This window comes from Falco biarmicus, chromosome 11 (genome assembly GCF_023638135.1).
Source record: "Falco biarmicus isolate bFalBia1 chromosome 11, bFalBia1.pri, whole genome shotgun sequence".
In the NCBI taxonomy this organism is placed as follows: domain Eukaryota; kingdom Metazoa; phylum Chordata; class Aves; order Falconiformes; family Falconidae; genus Falco; species Falco biarmicus.
In genome coordinates, this window is record NC_079298.1 from 26,575,228 (window position 1) to 26,594,784 (window position 19,557).

A 19,557-nucleotide genomic window follows, 5' to 3' on the forward strand; every position below is an offset into this window, starting at 1 on the left:
TGTGAATGTTTCATAACGCTACATTTTTCATGTCTGTATAGCGACTGACCTCAGCAGCATAACAGGGACATAAGAACCACACGAGACAGTTGAGAGAATCACAGCACTGTGTTTCAGTTGCAGAACACCTAGACTTAGGCTTAGTAAGCAGTGGTGATGGATTAATGCAGGTGATTTGATGACCAATTTACTGGTTTAAGCTAGAAACCCCAACAAAATACACTGCACACTCACTTTTATGGATACATCTTGGAGGAGGTGACCAGTCCTTCTTTGTGCATGTGACTTCCCCACCTTCATGTTCAGTATAATAGCCATTGTTGCAGGCATATTTAACTCTTTCACCTTCATTGTAAGCATTCTGCCAGCTACGTATGAAATAACCATTTTCCACACGTCTGACATAGCATTTTTCTATGGAAGGAAGATAAGTACATTTAACCACAGTAATTTGCACAGCAAGAACTGAGGTAAATGAATTCTTAGGAAGACAGTGACTTTAAAACAGGCTTCCAAGCACCTTTCTGTAGTCTTCAATCCCCAAAAGGTATTCATGTTCAAACCTGAATGAAAGCGTGTTTATTTCACTGCCCCAACTAATCACATGAGCAGGGATGCAAGTCACCACATAAGGTGCTGAGAAGCAGTATAGTAAACACTACCACTTACCTAGTGTTCATATGCAAGCCTGGCTAACTTCAGCGCACCTAGCGTCATGTACACCAGCTCTGGTTTGGTCTGCTATGTCTCTGAAACATTGATGTCTGCCCTGAGTGATTTTCAGCATTTGCCTCTAAAAGATTTTATCTCTGTGCAAATGTATCAGCCTCTCAAATCAGCAACAGCTAAGCACACTGGTGTTGCGGCACTCTCAAAACTAGCCGGCTGCAACAAGGCTTTTACCACCCCATACCAGGTTAACTTCGATAAGTAGTTCCCGTGCCTCGCCCCGGCACGGCCAGCAGTCCCCCACAAGGTTTCAACAGTTCATCTACTGGCCATGCTGTTTCTTCATCCTCTTCAGGCCAGTCCCTCCGCTGCATCCAGATCGTCTCTTCTCCCAGCCAGCCTCTCCTCACCTGGGCCCCCTTCCTCTCCTGGGGCCTCCCCTATATCTGGGGCACGTTCCCTCTCCTCCCTCTGCTCCCTCCAGGTCTCTCTTCATCCAGTGCTCCTCTTCCATACCCCTTAGAGCTATTTAACTACTTAGCAGGAACCAGCCACAGCTGCACCTTATCCACATCAGCCAGCCCACCGCCCCTGAAGCCAGCCCACAGCTGTATATTATCAATGTTAATTAACCTGCCCTCATTCCTCTATAATTCCTCTACACACAACATCCTGCACCCCCAAGAGCCCAGACACACAGAAGGTGGCTGAAGGGATGATGTAGCTGTGTTACCTGAGCAACCAGGTCCTTTCATCTGAGCAGGACTCCATTCATTCCCTGCACTGAGCACCACTCAAGGCACCACAAGGGCAACAGGGAAAGATCAACCTTTTGTAATCCGCTTCCAAGCCCTACCAATAGGTAGGAACTTTGCTGTGACTGAAGATACATGTTAGGAGAGCAGGCCTCAGCTTGCTGCTTTAAATCTATTTTAAATCTAAGTCAGTGTATCTGGATCTTTTGCTGATGCCATGCTCACTCTCAGCTTATTGCAAGCGTGTGCCCCCTTCTCCACTCCAAATGTTTTCCAAAGGGAGCAGGCAATGGAGCTCAGAGAGCAAACTAGACAAAGTGCCCAAGATGCAGAGGGAAGAATATATCTACATAGAGTAGAAGCTCCCTGTTTATATGTGCAGATGAAAGTAGATGCATGCACATACCCTGGAAGCCGGACAAATGTTTCCTGTGTGTTTCTTAATCTCATGAATGGTTTTGGGAGTAGAGAATCTCCAAAATCTAAAAGCATTCTTTCATCCTTACTTTAATCATTTCAGAGTGTCTTTTTCTTACTAGCTGACAGTTTGAGCTCTGCAGATAGGATGGACAGTCTGGTTGCAGTTCCAGGGATCAATTAAAGCAGTTCTACTTTAGCAAACTGTTCCCTGTTCCGTCTTGTGCTCCATCGGCACAATTTCTGCCGCACAGACCTTTGCCAATTACAACAGAACTGAGCATATAGTAGAAATGTACTTACTGAGGCATTTTGGCTTTGGAGACCAGCCCCTTTCAGAACAGACCATTTGAACCCAGTATTCTCCACTCGGGGTTGAATAACCATTGTTGCAGTGGTAATGAGCGTGCTGCCCCAGCCTCATTGGAAAGTAATAGTATTTGCCGTACTCCAGTGATTCACTCAACCTGCCATTTTCTATAGCTGGATAGTCACACGGTTTCCCTTGAAATAAAATTGAACAGTAACAACATCAGCACATGCATGACAAGAAGTTCAGGACACAATTAATTCAGATTCAGTTTGGTCATCTGAGCGTTTTCTGAAACTGACAGAATCAGGACTGCACACCTTGGCAGATCCTAAGGAGTGCAGGAACAATCACACGCTGCTTCTGGTGTCTGTCAGTGCTTACACCTGTGTTGCTTCCCTTCGACTCCATTGGAACCAACAGAAATCAAGTCAATATTCTCAGTGGACTCCAAAGGCTGATTCATGAGACCAAATGTAAGTATTTATTCTACAGTGAGAGGACACCGTCTTTGTAGACCGTCCTGACTAAATTTGCTCTACTGACCATGATGGGAGCCCAGACAGCGAGCTCAGCTACAGACACTGAACTGTGGACTCTAAAACTGAGATGACTCCTGTCACCACTTTCATTTGTAACTTTTGGGATCCTGCACCAAAATCTCTTCCTAGATCTTCTAATTTTGATTTTAAAATTCTTTTGTTTTCTCAGTTCCTCAGAAGAACTGATCCTTTTCAGGGACAACTCAAGGACTGAAGGAGGAGATTCCCAGAAGCTTTTATTCAGTTTTTACCCAGGGTGTCCTATTCGGCCATGGCAGGTACATTCCTCCTGAAGTGCCCTGTCTCAGAGCCTACATGCTGAGGCAGGGGACATCACCCACTGGACAGACCACTCAATAATGAGTGAAGTGGTCTCAGAATCATATCTGAATTTTAGAACCCACACATATATAGAGGAAAGATCAATACAGATACTAACTGCACTTCTCAGGAATAGTTAAAATCATCTTATCCAAAGGTTCATTTACAAGATTGATTTCATCAGGGTTTCTCTCATTCTGTTTTCTAAGTTTTTCTTTTATTTTCAGTGACCAAAGAGTGCTAGATTATGAAATTAGTTGCCAATTTATTTATTTATTTGTTACTACTGTGCCTACTGGCAAAACTATAATTGTAGGTATGGGAAGTTTAAGCCAAGAATGAACTCATCAACAATCAAGAATATCTTGTTTTGTTATTTAACAGGTTATAACAGGTAGAATAAAACTGTGATTGTTCATAATATCCAACATACAACTGCAAATAAAAATATGAATGATGAAAGATAACCTCCAACGACTATACCTATAACGACTGAAACCTATGTTTCAGTTTGGATACTTTAACACTCACTACATCCTCTTATCTTGACTGGCATGCTACTCTGGCAGACCACAAACCTTCCTGACAGGGAGCCAACTATAGCACATTTTAACACATACTTTCAGAAATGCAATAATAGATAACACCTGTGTTTATAAACAAAATGTAAATGTAGATTATACCATTGTTTGATAGCTGTTTTTCCAAACCACCAAATTAAGTTTTAAATCATGAAGAAACACAGTGAATAAGCAACTCTCACTTCTCATGCTTCTGAAGTTTTTCTCTTGGCCTCTTTTTCACTGATATATTTCCAAAAACTCCACATGTTGTGTCTTCATTCACAAGAGCTACTTACAGGTACAAACTGGATCAGGCACCCAGCCATTCTTGGTGCATTCAGCTGTGTTTCTGCCAGTTGTTGTTGTAATTTGATATCCATCATCACACTGTATTGTGATTGTATCACGTTCTTTGTAGCTGTTGCGTTGAGGTCTAAAGCTCCCATTGGGAATGCTTGGAGGAGAGCACTGAATTACTAAATAAAAAGAGAAAAACTGGATGCTAATTTGAAGACTATATTTATATTTATTACATAAGTTCTTATTTTCATAGCATATTAACCATAACTGCATGAAATCGTTAAAAAGATGTTGCTTAGGGCAAAGAAAAGGTTACACTTCTCTTCCACCCTTAGAAATGTACCACTTTGTGAGAGGAGAGTCACAGCTCTTACTGATGTCAGGCTAATTAAAAGACTAAACCTGAACTGCAAAGAGAATGGCCAAACTCCTTTGGCAATGGTGATGTCAACTTCAGATTGTTCTTCCTACAACACTATCTCACTATTTCAGAAGAACTCTTGAAAGGCAGCTTATAACTTAAATCAGGATTTTAATGTGAAAGACACTTTGAAAGAAACTTTTTTAATTTCCAGTAATTTCTGAAAGATTGCACTGTACACTAACAATTTCTTACTGAAGTTCCATCAGTGAAACAGGGATCATTTTTCAATTGTTCCTCTTCAGCTGGAACTGATCGATCAGAACTATTAGCCTGGAAATTTAGAGGATGGCTATAACGACTAGCAACCAGGTGCTCAGTCTGCTCAAACTACCCTAAGACTCATCAGGACACTCACACAAGATGCAGAGATCAGTTCAGCAGGTCAAGCAAACTTCTCTCAAATGTTCATACAGGGTGAGATGCTGAGTGGTATTTTATGGTGTGGTTAGTCCCATGATTATAAGTAGCAGAGTCTCAGCTATGGGGCCACTGCATCTCAACTACTGAACACAGAAGACCTGAAGATGCATTAATTTGTATCTCCCCCTCAAAGAACTACTTGTGTTTCATAAGCATAGGCTTAAGCTTAAGGAAAGCTTAAGACTGTTAGCTTTCCCCAGTTTTAGTCATACTGCTACAATTCATATGGTATCAAACAAATATTTCTTTACCCAGTCTTCCAACATACAGCAAAGCCACTGACTTGTACCAGTTATGTTCAGGTTAAACACACTTAGAAAGGTATCAAAACTTGATGTGAAGACAAGAGGACTTAAAAAAACGATACCACTTCTCTAAGAACTTGGTTTGAAATGTTAATTTTTCAATGCATTAAAAATTTCAGGTTCCGTCTGTAGTTTAAATTTCTCTTGTATTAATAATTTTTTTCCTGCTTGCTTAAATATTCTTTTTAGTGCCTCATTTTTCCTTCCCTTAGATAAAACATGTTCATTGCATTTTGTAGAAGATAAAGAGATTCAGCTTTATCCCTCCTATTTGTCCAAATTAGGATTTTTTTCTAGCCCAAGAAATCATTTTCCTATGTTCTTCACATTAATACAGAATCATATATAAAAAAAGAATAAAATAACAATACCTGCTAATGCAGCATGAACTATTTTAACACCAGTCTTATTTATGCAGTATACTGGAGCAATTTTTGCTTTGTGGGCCTATTTAACTACACTCAAGTAACAAAAGACTGAATTAACTGTTTTTGCTGCTGCTCTCCATGGAAAATTCTTACCCAGTTGTTTGGCCTCTTTAATACTTAGTCCTTCCAGATCTTCATGGGCTACTGGTCAGATGCGGATGGATTTATTTTGTGGTGATTAAACTAACTTTTGTCATTACTCAACTCTGAAATTACTTCCAAACACAATAAATGTGCAAAATAACTTTAGGCAAGGCTAACCAGTGCAATAGGGGGTTGGAGTCCATCCTGATTCAGTACATCGTACATCTGCTGTGTTACCATACGTATACCCTTCATCACAGACAAACGGCAGCTTTTCAGAGTCCTTGTAAGACCTCTTTGGAGAACGTATAAATCCATGCTGAATATCTGGTACATCACAGATAATCTCTGAAATTGAGAAATACAGAATTTTTGTTTATTTTTATTTGCTACATTTAAATGCCTACTGGAATAAAATTTAGGTTTTTTTCATTTGACTTCACAAAACATTTGCATTTGGAAACTGAAACTTATTTGAAAACACTTCAGTGACCTGCTTGTGGATGCCAGGTAGAAAGTGTGGTGTAGCACAGCATCTATAGCAAATTGGTTCATGAGACACATTTTAGAGCTTTGCTTTGGGTTTTAATGATCTCATAATCAGTATATAAGGGCAGGGGACATTCTGAAATAAGCATCTAGGCTAGCTGAAATCTAGAATTTTCCATTTTTCAGATAATTAAATTTCCTTGTAATTTCCAGCAAACTTAAAGCTCTCTCATAGCCAGTAGATGATTAGTTAAATCATGGCATCAACAGGAAAAAAGAATTAAACTACCTGGAAAACTGACACTAGAATGCTTAACTATCTATAAAAGAACGTCAGCATCCCCATCTCCTTGCCAAACCCAATAAAACCACTAAGATCTTGCAGTTTCCAAAAACTGCATTCATAAAGCCAGAAAATATTCAAGGCTTTCTTTCCTAGGCCACAGAGCAGGACACCAAAGAGTCCTCTTGGATTCCCTTGCATTTAAGATGAAACATAGCTCAGTAGAACTGTAACTGTTTAATCAAATTCACTATATTCTGCAAAATATTAAAGGTACATGGCTGTAATCCCACTTTATGCTGTTCAATTTACAATAAATGGGGGTTTCAAATCAGAAAAATGCAGCACTGAAATTGTGAACAAACCATATCTGATATCCTGACATATATACTCTGCTCTTCTAAATGCACACTTCATGATCAGATAACATAAATACTCCAAGAAACTTGATGGACCAGATACTTAACAGTGATTGGTACCACAAGCTTCCTTACATACTGACAGTCCAATCCCATACAATCTGTATTTGCAAAATGGGAGGAATAAACCCATTCACCAGTAGAAGCTGTGGGCAGAGCAGGGTGGGGTCAATTGGCTAAAAAGTATTTTTGCAGAAAAAAATCTTAGCAGTCTTCGTGGACAAACTGAACAGGGGGTAACAACGTGTCTTTGCAGCAAACAATGAAAACAACACCCTGGGCTCCATTGGGAAGAGTGTTGCCAGCAGGTCAAAAGAGGTGACCTTCCCCCCTTACTCAGCACTGGTGAGACCACATCTGGAGTGCCGTGTTCAGGTCAAAGCTCCCCCAATACAGGAAAGACATGGACATACTGGAGCAGATCCAGTGAAGAGACATGAAGATAATTAAGGAATTGGAAAAACTGAAAGGCAAAAAAAGGCTTAAGAGAATCTAGAGAAAAGAAGGCTTGGGGGGAGAGAGGATTTTATTTATATGTATAAACTCCTGAATGGGGTGGGACAGGCAGAAGCAAAGATGATGGAGCCAGACCCTTCTCATTGGCACCCAGTGACTAGATGAGAAGCAATGGGCACAAACTGAAAGATAGGAAATACCACTTAAACATAAGAAAAAAACATTTTTACTTAAGAGTGGTCAAACACGGGAATGGGTTACCCAGGGAGGCTGTGGAGTCTCCATCTTTGGAGAAGTTGAAAAGCCAAGTGGACATAGTCTTGAGCAACTTGCCCTAGCTGACTGCTTTGAGGGTCCGTAAGAAGTCCCTTCCAGCCTCACCTATTCTGTTATTGTGTGGCTCTGTAAAAACTAGACATGAATTAACCTTCTAACCTGTCAAAACACATTAGTCTGAAGAAAGAAAGAAAGACCCACCATGATTTCTTTGTATTTTATATAACCTAAGAACATGAGTGAATTAAAATCATACCTGTTTTTTAAACTTGGTTCACATAGATTCAAAACTGTAATTACTTTTGTTAAATCAACACTGAAGTGATTGAATTTTATGTAGACATACCAAAGCTATTTTCAAGGAAATTGACTGCAGCCTGGCAAAACATAGAGCTTGTAGTGAAAATGTGGAACAAACAGATGGTCCATTATGACTATATTAGCATCCAATATTCTCTGATTTCTCTTTCTTATCCTACTTCTGCATATATGCAATGGAGATTGTTTACAGACAAACTATGCTTAATTGCTGTGGAACAAAGTGACAGCTTTGTAGTTTCCCATACGGCAACCAGTCCTTAGAAGTCTTTGAGAATAAAACTTCTTAATTACAGATAATAAATAGTTTCCTCTTTACCTTGGCACTGAGGCACATCGCTACTCCATTTTCCGTTAGAAGAGCAAATTATTTCTTTAGATCCAACAAGCTGGTATTTTGCATTACATTCAAAATTCACAACCTGGCCAAAGGAATATTCTTGGCCTAGCTCAAATGCACCAGTTGTAATTACTCTTCCATTTTCTGGTGCTTGTACAGGTAAACACTTTGCCACTGGAAAATAAAACAAAACCAAAGCAAAGGAAAAAAAGAGCCATTTTGAGGTCTATTCTGTAAAATAAACCAACACATAAAAAACTTAAAATACAGAAAAGTCATTGTAATTTTCTTTACACATTTTAAAAATATAGACTCTTGCTATGTAATCAGATACCATTTGCAAGAGATATAATACAAAACCCTAAGCAAAAAGACAGACCGACATAGGAGGAAGCTTGTAGACCAGCTCTCATCATCCTTTTCTCTGCCCTTGAAGGCTGAAGACAGAGCACCCACTGAATTAGATGACCTCAGGTCCCACCCAATCTAAATTATCCTGTGAATTCTACAGATGGTTAGATGAGCCTTGACTGATACACAGGGCCACTAAAATCTGTCAAAATAGATTCATTTACCTTAGCGCCATGCCAAACTGTATTTGCTATACACAAGTGTCTGGAAAAGTGCCATTGTTACAGGCTGACTCCAACAGTTCAGTTACCCACTAAAAATCCTCGTTCTCAGAACAATTATGTCGCTAAAGTAAAGGAATACAGTGTCAGCCATTAATTTAGACCTCTTTTATCTCCTAACTTTGTAATTCTAGAAAAAGGAAAATTTACTGTATAACATCAGATAATTCTTATTAAGGGGGAAATGACTATCAAAGCTCATTCTTGAATGTTCATGAAGATATCACTGAGCATACATGAAAGTGGCTGGCGTTTCGCCTACCATAGCTCCCACTTTCCTCTGACAACATTCTCCACCTTATAAGCGATCTGCCTTTTCTGTGAGCTTACATTCTATCTTCCTACAATTAGGACATTATGCAAATACTTTCTTCCATAGGCAATCACATTTCAGCACAATGAAAACTCAATCATGACAGAAAAACCTTATGAGGACTTTGAAATTGCAGTATCTTGGTGACATGTGACAGAAAATTTTGGAAACCATTGTTCTATACTGCGCAGAGACCTGCATGCCTAAAATTGAGGACGCTCAAAATCCAGTAAACAAGATGTGAAATATCTGAGATCAAGGAAATGTCAAAACACAGACAACAAACTCTAGACAAGAGAAAGATACTACTTTCATTTGTGATTCTTTACTTAGAGAACCCTTCCTGATATTAGATGCTTAAGCTAAAGATAAATGTCACCGCTGCACACATATGTTAAAACAGAGCAGTCAAAAATTAACTTTGAGAAGAAAGGAATCTTATTTTCATAATCATACAGGTTTGAAATGGGTGAAAATACTTCCAAAATCAGGGAAGTATCATCTGAGCCATCCAGTCTATTAAGTCTTGAGGTCTGAGTCTCTCTCACTCTTACTTATTGAAGTTCTTCCACAGTATGTTAATAGGGAGAAGAATTTCTAACCAAATCTTAATGGCTAGGATATTCGTGAGGGTGGAGGAGGAAACTGGCTAAAACCACACATGCTTTCACATATGTCTGAAATGCCCCATCCCGGCTGCCTTTTGTAACCATGTTTTGCAGGCATCTCAGGGCCTTCAGGTGAGGCAGAGCTTTAAGTGAGGCTGGGGGTGAAAAGACTGTTTTGCAAATGCTTTTTAAAAAAGCTTGAGTGTTTGTTGGACTAAAATGGCTGAGCAGTCATTGTAAGAGCTTCACTGCTTCATAACTTGAATTTAAACATACGTGAATTAATACCAGTAGAGAGATCACAGACTAGTTCTAGATCATATCAGACAGACAAAAAGACAGTTTGATAAAGAATTAAATGTCAAACTCCATTTACCTTCACAGTGAGGGATGTCATTGCTCCATCCATCTGCCTGACACTCACGGTAATTTCTTTGGCTGAGCATCCAGTATCTTACCGAATAAAAAGTAAACAGCTAAAATACAGTCTCATTATGTGACAGAAACAGCAGTGCTGCTGTTTTTGAAGCACAGGAAGTAGGTTTCATATGATGTAGCACAGACTAGCCAAAATGTGACAAAATGAAGTAGTTTTTTGGTCTGCATCTTAACTATGTTCTTTCTTTTAATTGCATACGGCAAAAAATACAAAGAAAATCTGAAAGTAGGAAGTGATTGGTAAGACGGCCTCTTCGTTACAGAGGTAGCAAGCTTTAGCTACATAACAAACAGCCTAGGCGTAATTTACTTAATCCATAGCAAGCAGAGTAAAACTCCTGTTGCTCAAGTATGACTGAAAGCCATGTGACAGCATCAAATTAGGACTTAGTCCAAACCGTATGTATCTCATGCTTTGATGAACTAGTATTATCTTAGGTTTGAGGGCAACACGGCCACAATGCCATGGCTTCTGCTTTGTCTGCAATGTAGTCAAAGGAAGTACAGCCAGTCTGAAATGACAGTGAAGAACTGTCTGAAATTAAGGGATTAAGGAGAATATTGATTTTAGAACTCTTTTTGTGGAACTCAGACTAGATTCCAGCAATACAAAGATTGATATGCTACTGTACCATGCTTATAGCTGACTTGCATTTCAAGAGGAAAGCATGCAGTCAGAGGCATACTTAACTAAGCACAACACATATACAAAAATATATATATATGTATTTGCCTTGCTGCAGTTTTCATCAGAGAAGATGAATAGAGGAGAAACAGAGAATTTCCTCCAAGCAGTCAATGAAGACATATTAGTGAGTCTACTAGAAATTCCTTCCATCAAACATTTTTTACAATACATTTTACTTCATAATGCACAAAAATGATTTAGGCAGGACTGGTGAGTTGTGGTTCTGAATAGGAGACTGTCGTAAGGACTAATGACTTCGCTACCAGAACTGCATCATGACTGCATACTGAAAGCACTGATTCCAGCATACAAAGCTGCATTTCCATCTGAACTGGCTGGCTGGTGGAGTCAGCTTCACAGACAGACCACTATATTTGTTTTCTACTTGAACAGCCATGATTTCAAGTTAGATACTGCCTTTAGTATTTTAGACACTTTGGATGACAGCTTCAAGTGCATGAGTTCAGTTACTCCAGTAGCACCAGACATGAGAAAGAGTTATCTTTAACATTACTGTAATTACATAAATTTAAATTAAACAATAACTGAGCATTAAATATTAACGTTGAATCTGCCTTACAGACAACAAATATATAACTGACACTTTTAACATTAGCACCTTATGTTAACACCCATACATTGAACTAAAAAGGTATTACCCATCATTACATCTGTATTCAACTCTCGCACCAAATACAAATTCACTTCCACTGGTAAGTTCAAAGGAACCAAACTCAATATCTCCAGGATGTCCACAGGGCTTATCTGGTAAAAAACAAGAAGAAGAATTAAAAAACCCAGCAACTTACACCATACATAAGAATGCAAAAGTGTGAATGAGAGCACTTTTCTAATTATTAGTAGCAAGTATGGGCCTTTCAAAAATGCAAAAATACTCAGCATTAGCTTGATTACCCCCCCCCCCCTTTTTTTTAATTACTATCTTCAATGAGAATGTATTGCAGTAAGGATCTGTTGATTTTTTAATAACAGTTAAATAACAAATTAGCAGGTTTTATTCTTTAAAAAGGCTAAGCTCATCTTAAGTTTTATGACAAAGAGTGGCAGGATCTAACTTCAGATTTTTGTACAACTTGTGACATAAACGGGTCCAAAGCTTCCGCTACAGAATCCATCCATGACTGGAAATGAAATTTCCTCAATTTGATGGGGATTGTGTTGAGTAAAGAGGGATGGTCTAAGGCCACAGGAGTTTTTTGGTCCTCTGTCCTTCCTGCTCAAAGCTCCCCAGAGGACTTTTCTTGTGGTCTGGCATCAACTATTTGCCCTGGATTCCCAAAAGAATTGCAAAGATGAGCACACCATCCCTCTCATTCATCCACTTTGGATGTCATAATATGGACTGGAAAATAAACTGCATAGCTAAAACGTATCAGGCCTCCTCAGAAGAAATCTTCCCTGGTCCTTGGTAACCTGAGCAATTTCACTTCTTGGACCATATCAGTGTCCTTGTTTTTTCCAAGGAAGAGGTGTTTGAGTAGGCCCTACGCCTGCTCCAGTGTGATTCAGAGAAAACCGAAAACCTCATGGTCAGTTTTGCTGTCCAGCCTGGCCTATCCTGAAAAAGGGACATGGTTATTTGTGGCAGATCATCCCTCTCCTTCTGCCTGCACCTTGCCAGTGCCAGTATCTATTCACTGGGTGGCAGTATTTACCAAAATATGCTACAAAAGAGCAACACCAATTTTTCTATAATTTTTAAGATCTGTGTTCACTAAGTTATCCAAACATATAAAAACTGAGAAGGTGACTAAATGAAAAATGTAAAAGAAACCAGTAACAACTTTATTAATTCATTTTTACTCATCATTTGTATTCATTTCTGTTTGAATGGCACCTGGACTAAATTACATATTATCAAACCAAACATTTATTTTCTATCAGTAAAAATTTTGTATGTTAGACATGCAAGAAAAAAAGCTGTTTCATCTAAAATTTGAGTTTAAAAATAATTTCTTATAGAAAAGAAATATCTGCTAATAATAATTTATTTATTACTTTATTTATATTTCTTTAGTTTATTCACTAATAAATTCCAAATCAAGGTGTGAGATACTTCTAAACTCTTAACATAGTATACTAGAGATAATATATAGCAGTGCTTATTCTAATCATGAATTTTCCTTCACAGATTAAAAAAGCAGGCAAAGAAAAATAATTTTGCACTTCCAAGAAATTATATCTTTCATAGAACTAGTTGAAAACTTTAAAGAAGACAATACTGTCTCCTGACTCTCATTCAGAAGCTAGGTTTGTAACTCATTCTGGTTAGAATGTAAATTTCATCTGCATTCACTTTTTTTCTATAATTTTGGAAGCGAGCTCCTAATAACTTAATAACTTCACATAAATTGGGTTAATAAGACTGGTCTAGAGTAAGATCTTCTCCTGTAAAGAAAAAAAAATGCTCCTTTGATCTGGAGAAAAGGAAGTTCCAAAAATATTTCCTTATGCATACATACTTTTTAGGATGATATTTTAAAGGATGCTGAAATAAGTAAGTTACAGGCAAAGATACAATTTCACATTGCCATCACTAGGGAGGAATGTGATCTGTCAGGTCTAATGTTTGCACATATTTTGTGTAAATACTTACTTTTGCATTCTACCCCTGGTGGATATTGCTTCCATGCTCCATCAACACACTCAAACACAATTCGTCCAAGTTTTATATATCCAGGCCGACATCCATATGTTACTTGAGTACCATGTGGATAGGGAGGTTTGTCCCATATTTCATTAGGCACTTCTTTAATCCTCCTAGGAGGAGGTTCTTCACAAGCTAAAAATTGTGAATAAAAATATTGGTGACTGAAGCATGTTGCAAGTGCCAAAATAATTTTACAATAGAAAATGTAGCAAGAAATCCTGGTGGCATTTACAATCAAATGAGCATACGTCTTCTACTTAATCATCACAAAATAGGAAAGTGCCAAGAAGCTGCATTTTGTAGGAATATGAACTGACATTTAGAAGGACATAAGAGCAGTCACAGAAATTCCAAGAAACCACACGGGACAGTCAAAATGCATGAAATAGATTTCAGTTACAAAGACCAAGATGACATTAGTGCCCAGGTTCTCACCCAGACACATCTTACCCTTCCACCTGCTGGAGCTCCTCCATGCCTGTCCTTCCATTACCACAGAGAACTCTGTGTATGCAGTTTCCTTTCAAACTATTTTCTTCTGCAGCCACCTCCATCCTTACTGACATTAAGTTCATGTGTCATTTGATCAACTTCTATCATATCTCCCCTCACTTTTGTGTTGCCTAAACTTTCTCTCCAGGCTGAAATCACCTGATATTCCAAAATTTAATTCCTCCTGTCCATGAGATTAGTTCTTATGACAAGTTACTTACTACACAATGTAATTAATTCTGGGTTACCTTTGTTAGCTTCAAAGCATTTTGATGCAACTTAGGGGGCAGATGGTATTGTGTGAGATTTCTCATTAGCTCAATATTATATAGTACTTCCCAAAAAACTCCTTCCTGGGCCTTCTTCAGTGTCTCCAGTATACAGAAATGTACAACTAAGCCCATATGAATTACAAGAAATGAGCCTGAATTAATATTAATTAGAAGTTCCTCAACAGCTTGAGAAGGAGAAAAATCGGACAAATTAGGTAGCTGTGATTTCTAATACAAAGTGAGCAGATTAAATACTCATTCTTCCACATCAAAGCGTGGAAAGTGAATTTTACTTTAGTTGTACAAAGACATACCCTTGAACACTCACCGATTTTATTTCAGTCAGTAGAGTACCTACCAAATTAGAGGCATAATTTTAGAAAATTGTTTAAAATTCAGGAAAAAGATCTGTTACAAGAAAAAACACACCTCTATAATTACAAGTGTACTGTTGCTATGGCATTTGAAAATATAAAGAAAAGAATGTTAATTGTGAGATCCAGTAACTTTATTTTGGCTGTCTTAAGTAGCCAGAAGCAGACAAGCTTTGACAATACTGCTGAGGTGCTAAAGGAAGAGTATGCCCACACATTCCCTTTTTTTCCAACTACTTTGATAAGTATGCTCCCTGCTACGAATGTTTGTATCTGAGTAAAAATTATTGCTTCTATCCACTAGAGGGTACTACCCTACTGTCAAAAAAGGCAGTAGGGCCTTCCACTTCACAGGATTTAAACACAGGCACTTTTTAATAACTTTTTTGCAAAATGCAGGAATAAACAAAATGAACAAGACTCCTTTAGCTAGTCCTGTCTTTTACATGTGTTAAAAATGGTTAGTTTACCCCATAAAAGTTCTGTGTAATGATGAGAAAAAGAAATTTTCTAATTCCACATGTTTTTCATTAAAGCTCGTTAGAATTAGTGCTTTCAGTTTGCAAGCTGAGAAAGAAGACTCCAAACTCCATTATTTAAAAAAGAGGCTGTTTAGTACAGGCAATGCTTCTCTGCTCTATTCCTCTCTTGCTTCTGAGTTCTATATTATTTTTAGCAGAACGAGGCCTCTTGACTCCTCCTTGTCTACATTTATAAAAAAAAATAACGCTATGCAAAAGAAAAACTCCTGATAGTCTCTTCATCATTACTAAAACATGCTTCCTTCTGGGTGCTATTTCAGCTCTCTCTGATTATTCTTTACCACTCCTGCCCTGATGTCAAACTACGTGTTACCACAAAGTGTCACAGTATTGGTAAGTATTTCTGACTACAGTCAATTTTATATTTTTTATATTGCAGCTTCTTAGTAGATTGAGAAGAAGTAGTCTGCTGACAGGATGCACTTCAAAACTATATTAATTACATCATGCACTCACCATGTGTACTCACCAAAACTGGGAGGGTTTCATTTTTATATTAGAAAGCATGCACTTAAATACATACCTTCAAATCCTTTAGTGAGAGAACAGGAGAGCTGGAATTAATCACTTAGTATTTATATGTGACTTGACCTCAGTCAGAAATAGCTCAAGCTGCTTTCTCGCTGTCATTACGCTGGTAGCAACTTCCATAAAGTCAAGCATAAATTATGAATTCAGGTAGAGGTATTTTTCAGCCCTTGTGCAAAAACCCAGCTCTTGAACAACTCACACAGACTTTCAACATGAAACTTGAACTAAGAACCCTGCATGATCCATGGTAATAGCTGTCCCAGATAAATCAAATATTGCTACATTCACATTCCTCTGCAATCTCTCTGATCTAAAGAAAGCATTGTGAAAAGGAACTGCAAATTCAGGGAAAGTTTCTTTTCAAATCCCAGACTTTTCTGGACTTCCTTGCAAACAATTTAGACTTTATTAGTTGCTTTGGAGCATTCTTTATTATAAGGATATATAAAAAAGATAATAAATTTCATTAATGTTCTGATTTTTTTTCAGGTTTTCAAAGTAGAATCCATCAGATTGTTTTGATTAATAAGGTCTTCATAATCTTCACCTAAGATTAAAAACAACCTGAACCAAACAAAGACACACTAGCTCAAAACCATCTAGCACCCTTTTCACAACAGCCGATGTAAAGAAACCCAGACAGAAAGAAAAAAAGGAAATTACTAAACAAACATTAAACAAGATAAACACAATATCAAAAAAAATAAATTGAATAGAGAAGCAGAAAATATCAAAGGCTTCTGAAGATACCCAGAACACTAGCTACCTCTTTAAACAGGTACAAAAGCACACCTGTATACATTTATTACATTTAATAAATTAAAACCAGTCTGTCAGTCAACCGACATTTTGTAAGGTTCTCAGTCAACATAGTAATCATTCCTCTTTCTCAGATCATCTCACAGATTATTCCGGACAGAAAGAAATGCCCATTTAATGCATATTTCCTAATTTAATCTACTGGCTGTTTACAGGTTTTAAATGTTAGAATAATTAACAAACATAATCAATAACAAATGAGTTGTCTGACTGCAGCTTATAGGGATACTAACCATTAAAAATTCTGTTGCAACAGATTATAGCAGCAGTAGTTATCCAAATAAATAGGTGAAATAATACTTATGACAGGATACCAGATACTGCCAGAAGAGAGCTCAATTATCATGATGCAAAGTTCATTAAAATGGGCTACAATGCAAATATTTTATTTACATATTGGTTTTGTTACCATCTTCACACACACTTTACGAAAGGTTTTGCTGGTGTGTGTGTGTGTGTGTGTGTGGCCCTTAAAGCTTACCTCTTTCTGCAGTACAATAACACATCCAACATAAGAGCATAGCTGTATAGCCCAGGAGCGACATCCTAGAGGTTCAGAAATTCAGCAAGCACACTGGTATTGTAGCCTACTTTTTTTGATTACTCTTATTTCCACTCCTGTTTTATTCCCTAACTGCTCCAGGGACTGACCTTGCAAAGCATTTATACTCTGATTTCAGCAGTCACTTCCCCTAATCCTCTTGCAACACACAAGTGTTTATTTTTTTTTTCCCTCTCTAAACTTTGCTGAAAGAATAAATAAACTTCTGGCAAGCCTTGTTTTCACATGAAACCTCATGTTTTCATATTAATCCCTTCCACACTCAGATGTTTATTTCTTTTAGTATCCAAAACAAATTGTACAAATAAATTTCATGATTCCATGTGTCTTATATGCTCAGTTAAAAAACAGAAATTCATATTAAATGGAATGTGTGTAAAAATTAACTTCTCTACTATATGCATATCATTCAAGATTTGTGTTGAAAACAATTGAAGTGAAAAGCAGACAAAAATACAAAGTGACTTACTAACTCACTGGTTCTCGTGTAAGATAATCAACTGCCCAGAACAAAGGAAACTTACTGGATTAAATAAACCTAGTTGATATTTAAGCACTTGTTTCAATACCACAAGAGAAATGATAAGATGGAGATGTGCATTAATTGTAAGATGGATAATAAACCATCCAAAGAAAAATCATAAAAAAGCTTGTGCTAAAAGAACTATATGCCAAACTGGCCTAACAGAGGAATTCCTCAAGGATTCATGTAAGTAACAGTCTTAGTAATATTCTCATTAAGTTTCTTGTCTTTATAAGAAGTGCACTCCAGTGGAAATGTGGATAACATGATGACAATTATTTGATACTGAGAATTAGGGGGAAAAAAATGTAACAGTACAAACTGCTCTCAGGAGATGCATGTAAAACAGCTGCATGCCAGATACCCCATAGTGGTCATGTCTGACTGGCAGGGAGTACGCACAGACCAATCTTGTATATACTCCCAAAAGACGCAGATAACAGACTTTTAAAATCACTGGCTTAGTTAGCCTACCGATATAGGATAAAAATTAGTGTGTTTAGAGAACAGATCTCAAATCAAACCTGAATTCCAAAGCAGTTAAATCTTTTTTTCTTCTTCTCAAAATGCAGCTGGAATTAGTTTGGGTTTTGTTTGGTGGGGTTTTGGTTGGTTGGTTGGTTTTGTTGTGTTTTTTTGTTTGTTCGTTTTGTTTTGGTTCTGTTTTTTGTTGTTTGGGTGGGGTTTTTTTGTAACCTGGGCTGTGTTTTCAATTACCAGTTCTAAGAAACGGTCTTAGTGAAAACTGGCATTCAGCTGTTTCACCTACAAGAACTCTTATAGACAGCATAACATCTCTTCCCTTCACTACCCCTTTCTCTTACATGGAAAATGAACTCTCACTCTGCTCCGTGACCCAATGATGATCAGCCTGCATCCATTTTGCAGCTACTGGTGCATACTTGATCAGTAAAAATATTTTTTTTGCACCTGCCTAAGTTCAGTTCTAAGAAACAGCTCCTTGCAGAACTTCACTGCCCAAATCTTTGGTAAAGTGCTATGTGCTGCTACCGACAGCAGTGCTCTAACTGCACCAAGACAGTCCCACATTTATAATAAACTTTTAATACCATGCACATGAAGTTGTGCACCCACCCACAGTTACACACACAGCCCTCCTCTTACACATGCCCTCTGTAGGAGATGCGGGTGCTTAATGTGTACCTGTGCTGCACCTCACAACCTGTTAATGCACACACTGGGGAGAAAGCACCACACAAGGTCACATATGCACACCCAGTTGTGAGCCCGTACCTGTTGCACCCTGTGCTGTTACCGCCTGAGCTGGATGCAGGCTGCTGGCAGAGTCAGATAGGGACGATGCTCTGCTGGCCCCAGGCAGAGGTTTTGATGCCAGTGGGTGAACATACAAGTGTCAAACTCAGTTCCTCCAGTTTTGACTGCTTGCTCTGTTCCCACTCTTCTCCCTACTGTTACAAAGTTTTATTTGTCCCTTACATTTATTTCCAAATTGGCATCTACCTTGTTTCAAAATTCACCCTAACTCCATGGTTACTGTTTCATCTGGCTGATGGTTGTCATCCTCTTTAATATGAGCAGCTGTAGCGCATGCACTTTCAGACAGTACTGGATGTGTGAACTCACACTCCTGTCTTAACAGCTGTTGTTGTTTAGGCCATTTTACCAAGGATGGGCCACATGAGCACCCCCGCAAATAGAAAAAAACAATATTAGGAATTCTTTGAATATTCCTTCAGCTTCTTCTAATGTAAATTAGGTAACAGCACCTGTTCAAGCAGGGTTTTGCAGCAATGACAGGAGACATATGTCCAATTCTGAAAGTATTTTGTGCCACACTTCTAATTACTCTTAAGTACTATCTCATTCTCCTGCCTTAGTGCTCTGTTAATGAAAAGTGAAGTGAAAATTACTTGAAAAGGGGTAGCAGGAAAAAAAAAAAAAAAAGCTCTGCTGTATAAAAGCAGCTGTCAGTATCTCCAGTTAAATGAAGT

At 38.1% G+C, this 19,557-nt stretch overlaps 1 protein-coding gene across 1 annotated transcript in view; it reads right to left on the bottom strand.

Annotated features, from left to right (window-relative positions):
* Positions 1-17,140, bottom strand: part of CFH (complement factor H) — a 34,079-nt gene extending 16,939 nt beyond the window's left edge. The window contains exons 1-9 of the mRNA XM_056355524.1: positions 16,981-17,140; positions 13,416-13,601; positions 11,458-11,563; positions 10,049-10,125; positions 8,099-8,293; positions 5,716-5,886; positions 3,874-4,053; positions 2,145-2,345; positions 235-414 (exon numbers count right to left, since the gene is read on the bottom strand). Of these exons, the coding sequence (XP_056211499.1) occupies positions 235-414; positions 2,145-2,345; positions 3,874-4,053; positions 5,716-5,886; positions 8,099-8,293; positions 10,049-10,125; positions 11,458-11,563; positions 13,416-13,601; positions 16,981-17,044 (1,360 nt within the window). The 5' untranslated portion in view covers positions 17,045-17,140. The remainder of the gene's footprint in view (positions 1-234; positions 415-2,144; positions 2,346-3,873; positions 4,054-5,715; positions 5,887-8,098; positions 8,294-10,048; positions 10,126-11,457; positions 11,564-13,415; positions 13,602-16,980) is intronic.
* Between the last annotated feature and the right edge of the window lie 2,417 nt (positions 17,141-19,557).